The sequence below is a fragment of the Orbicella franksi genome, chromosome 2, assembly GCF_964199315.1.
Source record: "Orbicella franksi chromosome 2, jaOrbFran1.1, whole genome shotgun sequence".
NCBI lineage: Eukaryota > Metazoa > Cnidaria > Anthozoa > Scleractinia > Merulinidae > Orbicella > Orbicella franksi.
In genome coordinates this window covers 3,673,474-3,691,993 of record NC_138146.1, presented here as the reverse complement: position 1 = coordinate 3,691,993, position 18,520 = coordinate 3,673,474, and the positions used below count along the sequence as shown (strand labels likewise).

General features: G+C 40.8%; 1 protein-coding gene across 1 annotated transcript; it reads left to right on the top strand.

The window, feature by feature from the left end:
• Nucleotides 1–2,853: 2,853 nt before the first annotated feature.
• LOC145477759 (organic cation transporter protein-like) lies at nt 2,854–15,829 on the top strand. The gene is made up of 10 exons (XM_081455575.1): nt 2,854–5,682; nt 8,298–8,581; nt 8,701–8,847; nt 9,141–9,421; nt 10,095–10,337; nt 11,106–11,240; nt 11,521–11,600; nt 12,785–12,893; nt 13,608–13,680; nt 14,016–15,829. The coding sequence occupies exons 2-10, from the start codon at nt 8,303–8,305 to the stop codon at nt 14,235–14,237; spliced, it is 1,569 nt and encodes a 522-aa protein (XP_081311701.1). The 5' UTR covers nt 2,854–5,682; nt 8,298–8,302; the 3' UTR covers nt 14,238–15,829.
• Nucleotides 15,830–18,520: the final 2,691 nt, after the last annotated feature.

The following is an 18,520-nucleotide window of genomic DNA, read 5'->3' as shown; positions in this document are numbered from 1 at the left end:
GGGAAACTCACAAACAACTTGAATGCATCGGTGCTAGTGAAATTCGCAGATCCTAAATTCAATAAACATTGTTTTCACACTGAAGAATTGAACTTGGGCAAAGTGAAGTGTTTTTGGTGTTCTTGAAGAAGAAAAGTTTTGTTGGCTACTGGGGTTCCTTTTCCAACCATATGAGCCCGGTAACCCGACCCGGCTGGCTCGGTTACGATAATCGCGAACGAGTTTGTGTTCCACCAGTTTGGTTTTGTTTGTCGACCGGGCTGAAATTTCTCATGTGAACAGACAAGAAAATTCGCTTCGGTAACCGCCGGAGCCAGGCTCGGGTTACCGGACTCATATGAAGAGCCTCTTAGAAATATCATCCTTCTTCTGTCAATTCTCCTTAATGGTTTTGCTCAATGACTGGTGGCAACGAAGAGAATTTGGCAATAACATAAGACTATTCCGATTTTATCGGAATCAGCATTTTTTCCTGCATGACTCCCCGTTTGCTTGACTTCAGTATTGACTCCACTGTGAGAAGCTAAAATCAAAGGGGATTGGTATTTTTGTTAATTAGTACGGCTTATTTCTGCAGGGTCCCTAGGTGTTGCAGCAATTTCAAGATCTCTCTTTTGAGAACGTAAGCTTAAACGTATGATGTAACAACCGACAATTCAAGTTCTGGGTTGTAAGAAGTACCGGCCAATTTCTCACCGTCCGAATTCCGAAATGTTCTCTCTATGTTTTCTATAGTAACGAAGTGTTCTTAATAGACACACCCGCTTGGTCATAACATATACAACTGAAAATAATTTATTCCAAATAAGAAATAAAAAAGGTAGCAGTTGCCACTTTCTAGAAACACACGTCTTGAGCAGTTGGATGAAAAAGATGCAGCCGTACAATGCAGAGCATCGCTTCAGCTATTTCCAGCTGTCATCCGAGGTCTACACCATGCCTGAGTTATCCACAAACTTACGAACCTCAGTTCTAAACACAACTGCAGGTGAAGAAGCCATTTAAATCGCCTTTCTCCACAGAATCTCTCCTGTCGGAGTTGAGACAAGCTTCGAATTGGCCGCATTAGCAGCCCATCTGCCAAACAAGACACCCCCACATCTATGGCCACTAAACTAAAGGAGCTTGAGGACCGAAGACGAAACAACGGTACATCTGTGCCATACAGCTCGCGAGAGAAAACAACAGCAGGCACTTCCACAGAATGCAGACATACAGTAAGTCAAGTAGTATAGATTGATCTTTTTTCACGTGCCTAGTGAGGTTAAACGATAACTAACAATACGTCTTTATGTAACTAGGATTATCAGCCCCTTCTTTGCCTTAAAATGCCTTAATCCGGTCATTATACGTGCCAGACTGTAGACTTATATTTAAAGGAACTTTGCAAATTTTTTCGATGTATTAATTTATGCCAGTTTATGTACATGTCATACTTACAACTCGCAAATATCACATTTCCGTCGTTCAAATGTCTTTACTGTGTAGAAAATAACACGTTTAGTTACCTTGGAGAGCGGAATTTTATTCCTCTCAGCTGAAAGAACTAGATACTGAATTGTATAGAATTACCCTCAAGGAATCAACAAGATATGACCTCTAACCGTATAAGTAATGTGCGATAAATTGATACATATTTTTTACAACCAATTGGCTCCGCTAAAATAGTGCAACATGTATTAAGTAACACTTTGCTCAACTAACAGTTGCAAGCTGAGTAAAGTTGTGATAGCAAATTCAAGATTTTTCACGGCAGTCTGAATTACCAGGCGACGCTTAAAGAAAGGGGCGCTATATACCAATTATAGCTCAGTGCATGTTTTAAAATAAAATCGCATTGCGCGATTCACAACTCGGCGAAAGTAGAGAGACTTAAGTAAAAAAAAAAAAAAGAGATTCGTTGGAACTTAATTGTATTAAAAATGTATGCAACTGAAATACACGAATTCGTAAACGAGTTACTTCAGCTCGTGTGACAACTGGTGGCTTTTCTTTCAAAAGACACGCCACATAGAAAGTCACCTGTAAGAAGGACGGTGCCGAAACAATGACAAGAAAATTCAGCTGAAGTACGGAAAACTGCGCTTTCATAACGTTCTTTATTCAGAGTTCAGACCATAGTTAGACCTCTACTAACTATGTTCAGACTAACCGGGCGTCTAAACACAGTTTAACTACCTGCTCAACAGGCAAATATCTGTCGGTGGATTTTACTTACAAAAATTTGAAATTTATTTACAGATCATTTAGCTCTTAAAAATAACAATAGCCTTTCAAAGGCAAATTTGTCAGACTAAAGAGGCGTTATTTAAATGAAAACTGATTGTGTCATTGCGAGAACAAGTAGGAAGTGACCGCAGTATTGGCACAACTAATTTTCGTCATTAAAAAGAAACGCAAAGGCGACTTAATTAAGAGTTTAGGACTCACTTTAGTTGAGAAGAACACCTATTTCAGTGTTGGTGAACATTTTGCAAAGTAGAAACCGCTGAATGTAAATATCGTAGATAAGGCCGAGTTTGTTTTAGGTTAATCACATTTCTAGTGTTAAGATTTCAGCAATTGGAAGTTAAACCACCTTGCAAAGATTAATAACAGTATCACTGTAAAGCACTGCTCAATAAAGAGCTTCATTTCAATATGGACTTTGCCCTCAGACTCAACAACAAAGAGTATTGATATCACATTAACTGCTCATTGACTACAGGATAAAAAAAAAAAACTTCTTTTATAAGGCAGTAGATACAGCAAGCACCCTTTGTGGCCTTTTTAAGGTGTGAAATCAAAGTATGGGATTGCCTAGTAAAAAGGGTTCCCAAATCTCTACTGAAACAGTGGGTAAAATCTGGGGAAAGTGGGTGTATGTACAGAAAGTGTTGTAAGTAAAAAGTATAAATAAAATAAAAAACCCAAATCACAGTTATGTACGGAAGTAAGCAGTCAGGTGAAAATGGATGCCTGAACATCCTGAAAAAAAAAAAATGCCTGAACAGAACTCCAGGCTGCTCGAACGAGATTCGAATCAGTTAGTTCTTTACTCCTACTACCCCGGTGTACGTAGTAAGTGCTACTCAGCAGCAAGTGGGCTATAAAGCCGACTCAGGGCTACTAACTTGTGAACAGGCTCTCTGTTCGAGGATAAGGCGAAGAGAAAGAGGGAGGAAAGAGGATAGCCCGACCCCATTCCCCCTCGGCCACTTCACTCTCAGCTGATTCCTTCTCAGACCCTTCCAGGAAGGGGTCTTCCAGCCGGAGCCTGTTCAAAGGCTAACTTGGAGCTGGTCAACTTCTGAAGTCGTATATAATATGCACGTGAAGGATGAACATGCAAGTAAACTCTGGTTACATCATATGTTTGAACCGGCTGTGATGGCTTGTGAGGGTAATAGGTTATTTACCAAAAAGGCCATTCATGTACTCATTGATGTATTCAGCCAGTTGTAGTGGTGCCCGTCATGACTGCTTTGTAGTAATCTTTCATGTGTGCAATGCTTCACTCTCACCATAAAAACATTTCCAGCTTTATCCCCTTCAATACACGTATACTCAGTCACAAATGAAGATGACACACATTTTTTCCCTTTACACCTATATTTCGACAGGATAGACCAGCCTCCTTCAGGGTGAATGGACGTTACAAACGTTGAACGCCACCCAAACACAAATTATGCGACTGCAAGTGCTACCAAAAAACGGATAATATAATACGTACTTATACTTACTGATTTAATTAAATGTCTTTTTAGGCTCGATTTCCGCCGCTCTCTCATCGAGCCTGATGTCTTTTAAGATGACGCGAAAAGAATTGTACGACGAGGGCTGTCAGAAACATGTTCTTACAATCTGCACCAATCTGTTTCGTGGGAGGGGGAAACAGGAGGGGTCAGAACCTCCCTCGCCCGTCTTGCTCCCGTCCTCTGTAAAGAAGGAGACGCAAAACACATCCTTGTCATTTAGCTGCACTATCCTTAGGCGTTTCCTTTTCCTTTTCCTTTGTTCTCAGCCTTGCTCCTCATACTCACGTCTTCTGACAGCTTAAGTGACAACAACTGATGACCTATGACGTTTACCACCAAATTTAACTGGAAGTAAGCCTCAGTTTTTTCAGCCCAAGGGCGAGTTTTTTCTTCCCTTGAAAAGCGGGAGGGAGGAGGCTTCTCTAAGCAAAACATTGGTTGAGTCATCACTGCCAGTGTGCTTTCTTAACCTCTGTTGTCCTTCTTCAATAGCGTAATCTGAATAGGTTACTCGAAGCGCTCACTCGTTGCTATGTGACGTCACACTGGCAGCGATGAGTCGGTCACGAATCAATACCAGAAAACAATAGACTCACCCCCTCCCTCCTGACTCAGAAGTCTCAGAGTAAGCTAAATTTAAGCCTAATAACATTTTAGGTTCTCGTTTTTGAAAGTATTTTAACTGCTTAACAAATGATTCCCGCCTTTTTAGAACTCCTTATTACTCCTGCCCTGAGACTTCCCACCCTTTCCTCTCCCGCTTCCCGGCCCGTCCCCTATTCTCCCGGGCTTCCACCCCTTTGCCCCCTCCCCCACCGTTTCCCCTCTATTTTTTAAATCGATGGCTGCTCAATCATTCAACTCTCTCCCAGACAGTGTCAGACATTGTTGGACACTGGGCATTGTTGGGCATTGTCTTGACAAGGCGACGAATAAGTTCGCCAAGAAAAAGGAACGCCTGACTTTTAACAGTATTTGACACATTTCCCTCAGGCGACTTGGGCTCAAGCATCAGTGGCGTGATAGAGATCTCGGCAAAAATGAGACTCGTAATTATTTGAACACAAAGTTTTATATTGTTACCGTGTGTTACAAATCCATGTTCTACCAATCCAAATTTACGAATCCAATCCATGTTTTACAAATCCAATCCAATCCAGCTTTTACAATATACCTTTTGTCGTGACCGCCACAACAAGATGATCATCACTGGGACTGACAGATTGAGTTATTTTGGGTCGTTTGCGGTTTACGTTTTAATTGAGTGATGTATCGTATATCTGCTTCGGGGGGGGGGGGGGGGCTACTCCCTTATATGGGCTATATAGGTATCTGCGGCCCCAAAGGGTATGGTTTTTCAGCCGTTTTGGTCATAAATAGGATATCGATTTTAGCTGATTTTAACCATTTTGGTCATAAATAGGGTACGGTTTTTGCACTCTAGCCTTGATATGGTGTGTTTTTGAGAGGAAGCCACTTTTTCTTAGTTATCGAAAGAGAAAATCAACAGAAGCCCTTCACAAATTATGTTTACGGTAATTTAACATTGGTCTGAACTAGGGAACTAATTGTAATGCAGGTCAGAAACACGGTTTTGATTTAAGGGTCTGGTCATAAATAGGGTTTCGAATTTATGCTTAGGTCATAACTAAGGTAGGGAATATCGCAGATTTTGGTCATAAATAGGGTAAGGGTTTTGGGAAGCGGGCCGCACACCCCCACCCAATTTTTCTCGAAGTAACCCCCCCCCCCCCCCGGGATCCGGCTTTAGCCAGCCTACGAAAGCGTTGTTCGATTTAATATCCCAGTTTATGTCTGAGGCATGTACTAGAATCTTTTGGGAGTTGTACCTACCGGTAAAGAGGAGTTTTAACAACATTTCGTAGATCTCAAGGAGCTTAAATTTACGGCACAGCCCTCTCTCACGGACTCAAGTGAGCATTAGGTAAGTGTAGCTTGTTTTCGTTTCCGTGCAGTGCATCGTCAAATTTGAACTTTGCCTTCGTGATTTTACACGACATGCGTAGATGCTGTCTTATCTAGTTTTCATCTCAAGTGTTGTAATTAGTTGGGCTCAGCCTTCACTGCAGAGGGCCGGGTAAACTTCAGTGCATAACGACCTTGTCCGTAGTACTGGTCACGAAGATTTCAGTTTTTGTATGTGTTGATTGCCCTTTGTTAGAGTATTAGTGGTGAAGGTGAAAAAGACTTTTGCATGTCAGAATCGATATCCTTGCATATATAAGATCTAGGTTTGTGCACGATCGATTATGTACGACTATATAATGTCACCTTTAGTTGGCTACGATTGTGTGAATTAAGTCTCGTTCATACAACACATGCAAAATATGCCGTTGTCGATTTTTTTTGAAAGAGATATAGAAAGGGCACCTGCTATTTTGTACGATTGAATACGCTGTTATTGTTTGATGAATTGTGGACCCAAGATTAAATTTCCGTCCATTTTCTAGCGGCCCGGCGAGAGTGCAATTAGATCGTGGCGAAAGGTCCACGCAAATTTCCGTCCTATCGGCCAAACCCTGTATTCATGATCAAACCAACTACTTTTCCATTCAAGGACACATGTTCCTTTTTTACTGAAGCCTTTTGCTGCATGTTAACTGTGCCGACCGAAGCGAAAGTTTGGATCTGAAAGATCGATGTATTTATTTACTCATAGAGGATTGTATATGGGAGGAGATTCTGTGGTTTTCTCTTTCATTTTTTCCTTTCTTCTGTGTCCCTGTTTCATTGCCAATTATCCTAGCAGGGCCATTTCACTGCGCCTTACATTTCAAGCCAAAACCTGAGCGCAAAAAGTTTATAATTACGGTCCGAAAATTCCACTGTCTGTATTTCGTTCGTGGTTCTAAATAACTCTAGGAGGAGCTAAATATCCCTAACCTAACCTTACCCAAGCCCTGAGGCTAAACACCGAGGATTTATTTATCAAGTTTATCAAGCCATAAACTTAACTTCAAAAGTTGGCAAAGCCGGATGCAGTCAGTTGGCAGAATCACGGATAATTTCCTAGCACTGTACATGATGTTTAACTTATAATTAACGTGGGCGATGTTTTTCAAGTTTATTTGAGCTAGCTTTTGCCCACCCGTGATTCTTTTGGTTTTCCTGTGTTTCCAGGGTAATGGGCTCCTGATGTTTCTTTTGAGATTTTCTACAGTTTGAAGTCGTTATTTCGAAGATTTAGATTAGATTAGTGTATGACCTGTTCGTCAGACTCTGGTCAGTGCTAAAGTTGTGTCTAGTTACGTGATCTACTATACCTGGATTGAATGGCCTAAGTGGGACAGTATTTACTTTGGAAGAAAAATCTGTCCGGAAATTGCGTTTCTTCAACACCGTGACCTACCGGATAGCATTACTGTGGTAGATAAAAGAAAACATAAACTAATCTGGTGAAATTAGGGCTTTGATTACTTGTGTTAAGTGGGATAAGCCAAACATACCTCATGTCAAACGAAGAGCCCAGTTTTTTTTTTAAATCGATGCACGAGCTTACGTGAAGATCAGAGAGTCTCTTAAGGTCATTCCACTGAAATAGAACCTGCACTGAGATTCTTGTGAAACTTTGCCTATTGATTGTTTATATTATAGGAACTTAAATTCTGAAATAAAAATGAGGGGTCCCCATGTTCGTTTAGGAGCAACAGCACCTTGTTTATACCCATATAAATCCTTATAATAACACTATGATTGTAGTCACGATTGCTTGCTAAATTCACGTTTCCGGCGATTGCTTTTTGTTCTACACTGAGAATTGGTCCATATTTATTTTACACAGAGAAATTTATTACTCAATTCAAAACAACACAAAAAATGATAGGTCACCATACTCGTTTGCGAGAAAATGACGGTTTACCTCTACGGCGAGGTCCAGCTGTAAATAAAAGCCGCCATCTTTTAATGCGCGCGCTAATCACGCGTGAAATTATGCGCAGTAAGGATGCGCAATGCAATTCTGGGGAATGACCTTAAGAGATTTTCCGAACAAGGGAACATGGTAATTTCACTTTCAAAGTAATAAGCCTGATATGAGACGTACAGAACTTCTTGCAGAAATGTTATTAGCATTGAAAATACGGATCCTAAGTACACCGGCCGCATTTTCGTTCGCGGTCTCTTGCATCATTGTATTTATATATACGGCTAGTGCTGTTTTTGTTGCTTTTTGGCTAGTTTTGCCGTTTAGAGAAAGGAAAAATTTTATACGGTTTAGCTAAAACATGTACCAATTGTATTGTAGTTACAAACTTTCAACACACAAAATTATATTCTTTTGATCAGCCTCGCGTTTTTTCTTAAAATATTCTTAAAATTTCGCAAATTTCAGCCTCGATATTCTTCAAAAAATATCGTGAGCTTTCGAATAATTGAGTTTCGAAGGGGGAGATTTTCAAGTAGCCAAGGAACATGTACTTTTCATCCAGAGGGCTCTCAGAAGAAAACACATGGCATTGTAGGCAGCTATGCAGCCGTCGTTGTGGTAAGCATTTCTCCGTTTTCTAAATGTTTTTTTTCTTTTTTTTTCCCACTGTTCAGGAGTGATGGCTGCAAGTATTTCATCTAAAAATGAAAAACGCACATCTGCGTTTGACGATATTTTTAAACATGTTTCACCTTTTGGAAAATACCAGCAAGTCTTGTACTTCACTTCGTATTTGCTGGCTTTTCCCCTGATAAGTCAGTTTTTCTTACTGGTATTTGGTTTTGGTACCCCTGGCTTCCACTGTGTCACGCCAAATGTCACGTGTGATCCAAAAAAATGTTGTGACGATTGTACGTCATACGAGTTCGACGGACCGTTTCATAGCATTGTGTCAGAGGTACGTGCCTTATTAATGAAAATCTTGAAAAAATAATGAAAGTTAAACATATTGAACAATATTAGAAAGCCAGGAGTCAAGGATGGATGCGAGTCTTTTTTTTTTTCCTTTCTTCGCAGTGGAACCTAATTTGTGACCGCGCATTCCTGGGCGCTACTATTCAGTCTTGTTACTTCGCTGGAATGTTGGTTGGTTCAATTGTGACCGGGATATTATCCGACACCTGGGGCCGAAAGAAATGCATATTTATCTGCAATGCCATAATGGTAAGCTACACAGTTCCCAGGGAAACAATTAACAGACATATGGCCTGAGAGCAGACTCACGTTTAGGGAGCACAGGCGCGAGAGAGGCGAAGCCGCGAAAAAAGTTACCCCACTTTCTTGGCGCTTTGGTACCAGATTCCTCCCCGCCGGATCGCCCGCCTCACCGACTTTCTCTTCGCTCGCGCGTGACTCAAAGGAGAGCCTGCTCACAAGCTAATGGACGTATAGAGACCAGCCCTTTTAAAATGTAAATTGCCTGAGGTCTAATGCACTTCATTGTATGTTTTTTACAGCTTGTAACAGGATTCGGTTCAGCGTTTGTTCATTCCACCCCTTTGTTTGCGGTTCTTCGGTTCCTGGTTGGTTTTGGGCTCACCGGAGTTATGCTGGCACATTATATTTACGTCATGGAATTAGTTGGTCCCAGCAAAAGAACAGCTGTTGCCAATATGGGTCTGTTCCTTGTCAGTGGCTTTCAAATGTTATTTCTCCTTATCGCTTATTTTGAACGTGATTGGAGAAATCTAACAATGATTGTTACTCTCCCAGCGGTATTGCTGTTCCCGTTTTGGAAGTAAGTAATCGAAAGTAGGTTAAAAAGTAAATGAATATACGTTTCATCAATAACCATCGAGATATTTGTAGCAGTAGAACAATTAATCCATCTGATATACTAAGAGCAAAATGCGGGGTTCTGAACAGTCTCACAAAATCGTTCGATCTCTCGCTCGCTCCCTGACTCAGACACAATCATCAATTACAATCATTTTTTGTTTTTGCTCTAAAGAGCGGGGATGTAAATTAAGTAATTGTTTGAAACTTATATTACTGATTGGAGACTTCGTTTTGGTGTAATCCAGCGAGGAGTTGTTTGCCAGGTTGCACGACGCATTTCTGGTGGACCTTATTAGTTTTCAGACCTAAAGCTGTGATTTGACCTAACAAAAACCTCGATAACAGAGTTTAGAGCTCTAAAATCAAAACACGTTACTAAAAGCGACTTCAGCGAACCACAAACGGCTTCCATTTACGTAGACATTTAGGACGGGATCTAACTCTGTAGTTTTAATCTATAAGATTAGCTCATCTATACAGTGTAAACGTGCGCGATTCTAGGCCAGATCTATAGAGCAAAACCGCGTTCCTCAATCTACCAGCGGCTGGTAATCGAGCCTAGGAAAAGTTCGGACAACATTTTAATGTATTAAAAACCTTAAATTCTAATTCAAGATTAACACTTTATACAGACTTTTTCCACAATCCCCACGATGGCTCATTGCTCACGATCGCTTGGACGAGGCTCAAACTGTCATTGAGCGTTTTGGAGGCAAGAAGGGCAAACCTGTAAACTCAGAGGAGTTAAGGGCGCTCTTGGAGAAAGTGAGGAAAGACCAGTTAGAACGAGAACGAGAAGCTAAAAAATACACACCGATCGACATGTTTCGCACGCCAAAGCTGAGGAAATGGACGATGATCATCTGCTATCAATGGTATGAATATCAGACAATAATGGCCTAACTGAGGTTAGCGCCGTTCTCGTCTTCAGGATCGCCTGCCCCTCTTTTGAAGTGGCATGACCCTGGTACGAAGAAAAGGTGACCGCCACGGCCAAGAAGACCGCGTGGCTTTGAGGAAGAGAATGGGTTTCGCTAGCTCAATCTATAGAATTAATGCAACAATGAGATCGGGGGTCCTGAGTGACCTGAGTTCAAACCTTAGTCAGACCACCATTAAACCACGCCTTGCTATATATATATTTAGCGATTAGATTATTTGTCTCGATTTCTGTCGTGTGATATAGTTGACGAGGACGCAGCCCTTGTCAACTATCACGCATAGTTCTAAATCGAGAGCGAATAATCTAATTGTGTTAGTGTAAATCTACTAGTCCGGTCGTTCAAAACGTTATCTAAATCCTCTTCGCAGACACCTCGAAAACGCAAAGAAGCGGGCGTCATTTTGTTAACAAGCGCACACTGTTATGCTACTCGCTATCTATAACAGAATAGATAGTGAGTAGCGAAGCCAATCAGAGAACGCCATTCGTGATAGAACGCTAGTAGATTTATACTAAATAATGATAGCCTACAAGTTGGTTTGCGCGATTTCGAGTCCAATGGGCTAACTATTGAGTCATTACGGCGCCAAAGCGAGAATCCGTAGGAAAGCTTCTAAATTCATTACCAGTTGAACACGATACTATCATATTCTTCGGGTAAAAACACATATCAACTGTTCACAAGCACTATATGTTGCAGGTTTGTTGTGGCGTTGGTCGGTTTCGGGATTTTTTTATTCATCTCTCAGCTGGTTGGCAACCTTTACGTTAATTATACCATTATGAACGTTATTACAACTCTTAAGATACCTCTCACGTGGATCCTATACCTAAGGTAAGCAATGGTGCGTTTCTCCTTTCTGTGGTTTAAAATCTCTTCTTTTGGCAGAATGAAGAACAATGTGTAGCATTGCCTTAGCTGCTTTCTTTTTTGTAGTTTGTGTAATTGACTCGTTTTAAAACAATCTTCTATATCATTCATATTATACCTAAAATTCCTTACTAACAATGATAACAGTATGGGGCAGGTTCGTCATTTGAATCTTAAGGAATAGTTTATGTCCCTGACTGACTTATTCGGATTCATTTTATCTTATCGCATTTGCTTTTCTCAGATTTGGTCGCCGTATTTGCCATGCTATTATCATGATCTTGGTCGGGATCACATTTTTAATGTTTCTACTGGTGTACAAAGGTAAAAGATTAAAACCATGAAACATGTGTTTCAGACCGAGTGGTCATTTAAACTATTTGCTTTTGATTGCAACAGGATTTTTTTTAATACTGTGACTGTCCGACTGTATTCGATCATCGAAGTCAGTCGAACCCATTCTGTGGTTCACTGTCTTCATAGAGCTGGCCATTGGGGTAAAATGTAGCACGTAAAAGTAATACCGTGAAGTGCAGTAGTCTGTTGCGGACTGAAGTCAGTGCGAGGTCATATTTCTAGAAATCACGGTACTTGTGTGGAATGGCTCCTTGGATAGTAGGAATATATAGATTTAGCCAAGCCTAAAAGCGGAGCTCCTGATTACGATAATAAACCATAAAGGAAAAGGAGGATTTGTTTTTCTTGGATCAGAAACTAAAAAGAATGACCAATTGTGAGCATGTAATTATTCAGCGTGTGATTTCACTATTTCTTTCAGTTAAATTTTAACAAACTTTACCCAATAAGTGTAGGTACCCACGATTGTAGGAATTACGTACGCAATATTCTAGGGACTTTCCAAGAGACGATTGTGCAAAGAAAATAGGTGGGAAGAAAAATCAACAACGCGCCAGGGGTTGATTTGCGCCGAAAGTTTGCCTTTGCTCGTACTCTCTCCTTCTTCCCTAGAGTAATACGCTGACTTGAGCCCGAGATCCAATCGCAAAACCAGTACCTGGTCAGCGGTCAACTTCAAAAAATACATTCGACACGAGCTCTTAACCTGAGCCCGCGATATGGTCATATGGTACTGGTCAGCGCATACCCTGTTTTGACAGCTGTCAATTAATCATAACATGGATGTCCAATATCAAAGATGTACATATGGTAATGATCTTGTTTTTAACGGTGTGGAGTTTTGGAGGGTATGGAGGCTTACGGACGTACGGACGTACGGACCGGACCCTCGTACGTACGGATAGTCACGTGACAATCAAAATTGTTTAGATCGATGGGTTAGCAAATTTGCTAAGGTATGGGGTTCCGCTCACATGCGCTTCGGCACGCAGGAGCTCCGCTATGAGGGCTGATATTGAGGTCCATCGTGACCAAGTGCGTCTAAAGTCTTGTTCCCATTCAACATGCAGAAATACTCTCTGCAGCTGGGATATTCGCCAGTGTAATGTAAATAGTGACAAGATTTAAGCATTCGGATTTCTTATTTTCAGAATCTCCAGAGGCAACCACAGCACTGTCTCTCTGTGGATACCTCATGATAGACTGCAGTTGGACGAGTGTTTATCTGGTGACCTCTGAACTCTTTCCAACAGTGCTGAGGTAAGTTTATCTCATTTACGTCCTCCTCTTCCTCGTCCTCGTCCTCCTTCTGGCCTCTCTTCCTCTCCATTGTTTGTGTTAGCTTGGATTCCATTGAAAAATACAAATGAATCGAATCAATTTGAAATAATTTTGACCTAAAATTTATTTTACACCACTACTTATGTACTTCATTTATGCTGTCCTGGCGGCTCTGGGCTGCCAGTTTGCTGTTCTCTTGAGATTTGGCAAAGAAGCTTGGGCAGTTCAGTTGTAAATAGCTGGAGTAATATTGGATTTCCTTGTCTCTTAATATTAATGTTAACTGATACCCCGCATATTTGACCCCGTAACAACATCTGTGTAGATCAGCGTCGTAGCATAACGATATAAGTGTGACGGACACCACTGTTTTTGAATGGTTCACTCGCAGTACATGTTTAACAGAATCAAATGGCTTTCAAGGCAAGACATTTTAAAAAAAATACCATGCTTATGGATGTCAGTTGTTAGCAATTCCTGATAAACAGCTGCCTGTTCTAGTAACTAGAATTTCTTTGGTATCATTGCCATTCTTTTGTGCAATACTTAAGTAACTAACTTGAAGTAGGGCTAAATTAAAAAGCATATTGGTGCCTAGTGTGAGATGGTAGCCCCTGGTGAATTTTGTATCCCTGCTCTCCCGCCAACGTCATTATAGTAACAGTCTAGCCCTTCAATTTATTTTTTTACTAGGAACACAGCTCAAGGAACAGGATCTACAGCTGCTCGGATTGGCGGAATCTTAGCTCCATTTGTGGCCTTGACGGTGAGTCGAAAGTGCACTGGAACATACTTCAAACAGATCTGGTCAAAAAGAAATCTTATCCTTGCCCCACCTCCCCTCCCATCCCAAAAATCAGCTCAAATTACCGTGGAAATAAAAAATCTTTATATCTGTAGCCCGGGCTGAGAAGCTTGCATTGGGCAGCGTCACCGACACACTGGGGGATTTTCGCATTTTATTGCCGCAAGACGAAAATAGTCTTTTCGTTCCTCGACCTTTTGGTGGGTTGTACCTTGGAGTAGTGATTGCATGGTAAGCGGCGTTTTTGAACCATAAGCCATCTAACACGCTTACGTTCGTTCCGATTACTTCGCCAGGCTCAATTACCAGGTCTCAGCATTGCGTTTCCAGTGGTCATTTTTGCTGTGGTCGCAGCCCTTGCTGGGATATTGATGTACTGGATTCCAGAGACGGTCTATACATTAATGCACCAAACCATCGAGGAAACAGAAGTGGCTGAAGATTATTATGGGATACCTTGTTGTGGCAAAAAGCCCCAGTCTCCTAGACCTAAATCACGCCAAGTAATTTGGCTTTAAAATAAGGATAGAAGTAACCGTCGCTAGTGCTGAATGCATTCCAAAGTCCCTTTACCTACCGTTCTTGAGTTATTGTAATTAATCTACCACGAGACTTTTCTTTTCATAGCATTGCTAGTCAAAAAAGGCGCCATCTATGCTGACTTGTGAGCAGGCCTCAAACAAATCCAGGAAATAGTAGTATATTAAATAAAGGCCGGCCCCTAGGAATGGTCCTTTTAAAGATTTTGATTTAAGAAGCGACGAAGAAATTAAAAGTGTAAATTTTAGCTCATATTGTTTTGTAAGTGGCTGTAGCATTGTAACTTAACATCACTGCCACACTCGCTTAGCGGCTCGGGAGCCACGTTTTTTGTTCTTACCACATTTTCACGTCATCTGCGATCTATTACTGGACAGACGCACGGCAATAAGGAATCTCTCTGCTTTGTATACTGATAGAACCAAAATATAGGTTACTGATTACGTCATCTATTCGTCTGTCCTCCTATAGTAATCTCGTTCCCAGATCTCTTGTGGACGAAGCCGAAGGCGAGATCTGGCCAAATCCGATTTGCACCTACGTGATCGTCTGCCAGGAATGTGACAGGCGAGGCAAGAGCTCATGCCCAAAATAAATTCCCAAGACCGCGGAACAGAACGACTCAGAAGACTGACTCAGGCGCGTAGAATTTACAGGTTAATTAACGTTGCAGCATTTTTATGTTAGCTTAGGGCCAGGTAGATAGTTAGAGTTTGTTTCGCGGGTTAAAGTTAGCTAGCAAATATTGTTAGCAGCATCCTTGCTCGTCACTGTGGACGTTGTCCATGGACATGGCGGACATGTCAAATATTGAATTTGACCGCGCATTGAAGTTTTCCTTGACTGAACGCGCACCGCCTGATTTACAGTTAGTTAAAAACTAAACAACTAAAGGCTTTGAGAGCAGTGGTGCAGCAAAAGAGAGATGTGCTAACCGTCCTGCCAACAGGATATGGCAAGTCTTTAATATATCAACTTCTGCCGAGTATGTTTAACTTTTTTTTGTATGGTGGAAAGTAATGCTTGATTGCAGTTATTGTGTCACCATTGACCGCTTTGATGATGGACCAAGTTGAGAAAATTAAGAAGCAAGGACAGTTAGCAGCAATTATCCAGGCTAAATGTTCTGAAGCGGACAAAGAGACAGGGATCGAAGTCCAAGGAGATTCTGTGGAAAATGTGTTATGCGGACGTGTTAGTATCGTGTTTGCTCATCCGGAAGTACTTATCAGTAGTAAGAAATGCAGAGAAATGTTGTTATCTGATGTTTATCAAAAAAACATAGTCTGTGTTGTGGCTGACGAAGCTCACTGCATCGTGGATTCGTGAGTAATTGCCATTCAGTCATTTTGTGTTATGCAGAAATTTTATAAATTATTTTGTTTATTATTTCACATTTTATTAGTTAATTGTAGGTCCACATCAGCCTCACTGGCTGCTAATCTTTGTAACCTGCATTACTAAATAAAATGATGAGGATGAAACTTTTGTTGCACCTCGCCTCTCTCTGGTCTGAAATACTCAATACGTAAAGATGTTAAAGCAGTTGTCAATTTTATTGTATGAATTAATAGAGAAAAAGTATAGACTGTGACTTTTTGTTTCAGTTTTAGTGTTTTGATCTTGATGTGGTCAATATGTGATTTAATACATATTAGGGCTACATGTACAGGTATATTGTCCTTTGGTGGAGTCAAACACATAACCATGATTGCTTTCTACAAGTAATACATATCATGTTGCTGCCATATACTCTAGAAAATAATTTCAGTTTGATTGTTAAACAATCACAGGTTGTGAACTGCTTATGTAAATCTTGGAACATTTTGCCGCAAAAACTACTTCCAGGAAAAAAGAAAAATCTCCTATTTCTTGTGTTTTCCAGAATATATATTACCTTTCTTCATGATCAATATATCAACAGATAATTGTTGCAGTTGTCTGTTGCGGAAACCTATAGAAAACACAGTTTTAAGCATGCAAATTATTTGAATGTGTCTTCTAATTACAACAATGAACAAATTTTTGCTGAACACCTGCCAAAAGTAATCTTGTTTCCTCATTTCATCATTGTCAGGATGCTTTGAACATGATGTGCACCAAATAAATGATCTATTGTTAAGATGGATTTTTTATATTTACACACATCTATTGGGACTCAAAATGTTTGGTTTTGGTTTTGGCAAGAGGGACAATTAAAGACTTAAGGGGAATTCGAATTTATGAAAACTGGAAGTTGAGGTTACATGCAAAATAATTATGGAGAAACTTATAAACCAGACGAATTTCACTCATTCTCTCCTGAAGTAAATCATGATGATGCCTTCACCCTCTTTATAATCCCCTGGGGGAAGTAAGTGATACATGCATTATGCTCAATTGAAAGCACACCTTTGTTTCAGCCTGACCACTAGCAAGTAGTACTGTATTGATACGTTGAACAAGATTCAGCTCCCTGTTGTACTGACTCAGTAACATAGAATAAATTGATCCAATTGGAGGAATCTGCTTTGCTCCACTCCTTTGGACATTTTGCCCCTCCCTCCTACAGCAAACGGCTGTTATTACGTCCAAAAGAGTTGGGCTTCCTTTGGCTTCTGTAAGTATTATCTGCCAGCTGAAGTCTTTCATAGTCCCGAAGGACTTATCTCGTAGCACAGATGGTAGATGACCCTGCGTGTATTTTTCTGCATTCTCGCATTCTTCAAGGATTTCTTCCAAGTGTAATCGCTTCAGGTAGTTCCTCACTTCTGGAATGAGCCAAACAGATAAAGCGATTACCCTTGGTAGCCTCGACGAAACAGCCACATTGAGTAGTTTGACGTTGATTGTCTCAACAGGTTTCTTGCTTGCCTCTTTTTTCAACTGAAAAAAATCGAAGCTAAACGTAAACACCATGCCGACCTCTTAGGAAACAGCATACTTACGAAAATCATAATTTTTCTACAGTTATCTTGGTTATAGCAAAGTAGATATCGACCAGTCCCAAAAATAATACTCCAGAAGCACTTCTCTTGTATTTCTCTTATACAAAAAGCAATGTTCACACAGCTTTATGAGTGAGTTCGCCGGAGGGAGACATGCAAGATGAAATTACGTGAGCTGAACATAACAAAGGTCTTTGGCAATTGACGCGGAATTTACGAAGTTCCATGGACAGTTTCTGGCATTTTTTACATATCTAACGACCTAAATAATCTATTGGAAGCTCTTTTAACAGGATAAGCTCAAGCAAATGTATTTTTCACCTGTTTTCCGCACTGCGTTCGCCAGATATTCGTCAAATTTTCATGCCCTCGAACAAACACATGGATCGCGCGAAAGAAAGGAAATCCGTAAAACTTACCTCTGGGTTGTTCAATCCCGAATTGTAAATTACTTCCAAATCTTTCCTCCTCTCGTCTTTTCTTATCTACTTTTTCACCAATGGCGGAAGTTTCCAGGCTAAAACTTGAGTTTGAAGAAAGCTGCGGGGTTGTTTCCACCATTGATCGCTGGGCTGATATTTCTGCTACTTGAAAACTCAAATAACTCTGATCAACGCAAAAAGCGCAGTTTGCTTCTTTCTTAACCGGCCCGATTTTGTCACTTGCAGTTGAAGGGGAACTTGACTTTTCTTTTTCACCATGGAATAACGCTTTCCTGGACGAATTTTGCGTGTTAATGCGACTCTTTTTTTGCCTTTGCGCGCAACAAGGCGAGGTAAAAGGGCTTGATTTTGGTGAGCTCTGAGTCCGCTTGACTTTCTCTTCTCCTTTCCCAAGATTTATCTGGGTTGTGGCACATCTCGTTTGAAATGGAAGCAGCTTTTCTCGCAGATTTAACAGTGTTCGGTAACAGTTCCTGCACAGGTGCTTAGGAAAACAATCGTCCTCCTGTACTCTCACTTTTGCAAAATCGCTTATCAAGCGCTGTAATTTTACGGTTTTTCTGTGATCCGAAAAAATCGTGAACCTCTGGTTGGTATTTGTCGTATTGCCACAAAGACGGCACAAGTTTTTGTCAAATGTTGCAAATTCCCCTGACTGCGCCATATTTGTAACATTGACACATTCAAGTTTTCCGCGGAAAACCGCGCAAATGTTCAAAGAAGGGATTGGACAGAAGTCAAATTGAGAAGCCAATCAAGAAAAAGAAATTTTCTTACTTGGCCAGATCTCGCCTTCGGCTTCGTCCACAAGAGATCTGGGAACGAGATTACTCCTATAGATCATAAGTAGGAACCATTTAAAACGCGAGAATAATTTGAGTAAGTGTAAGT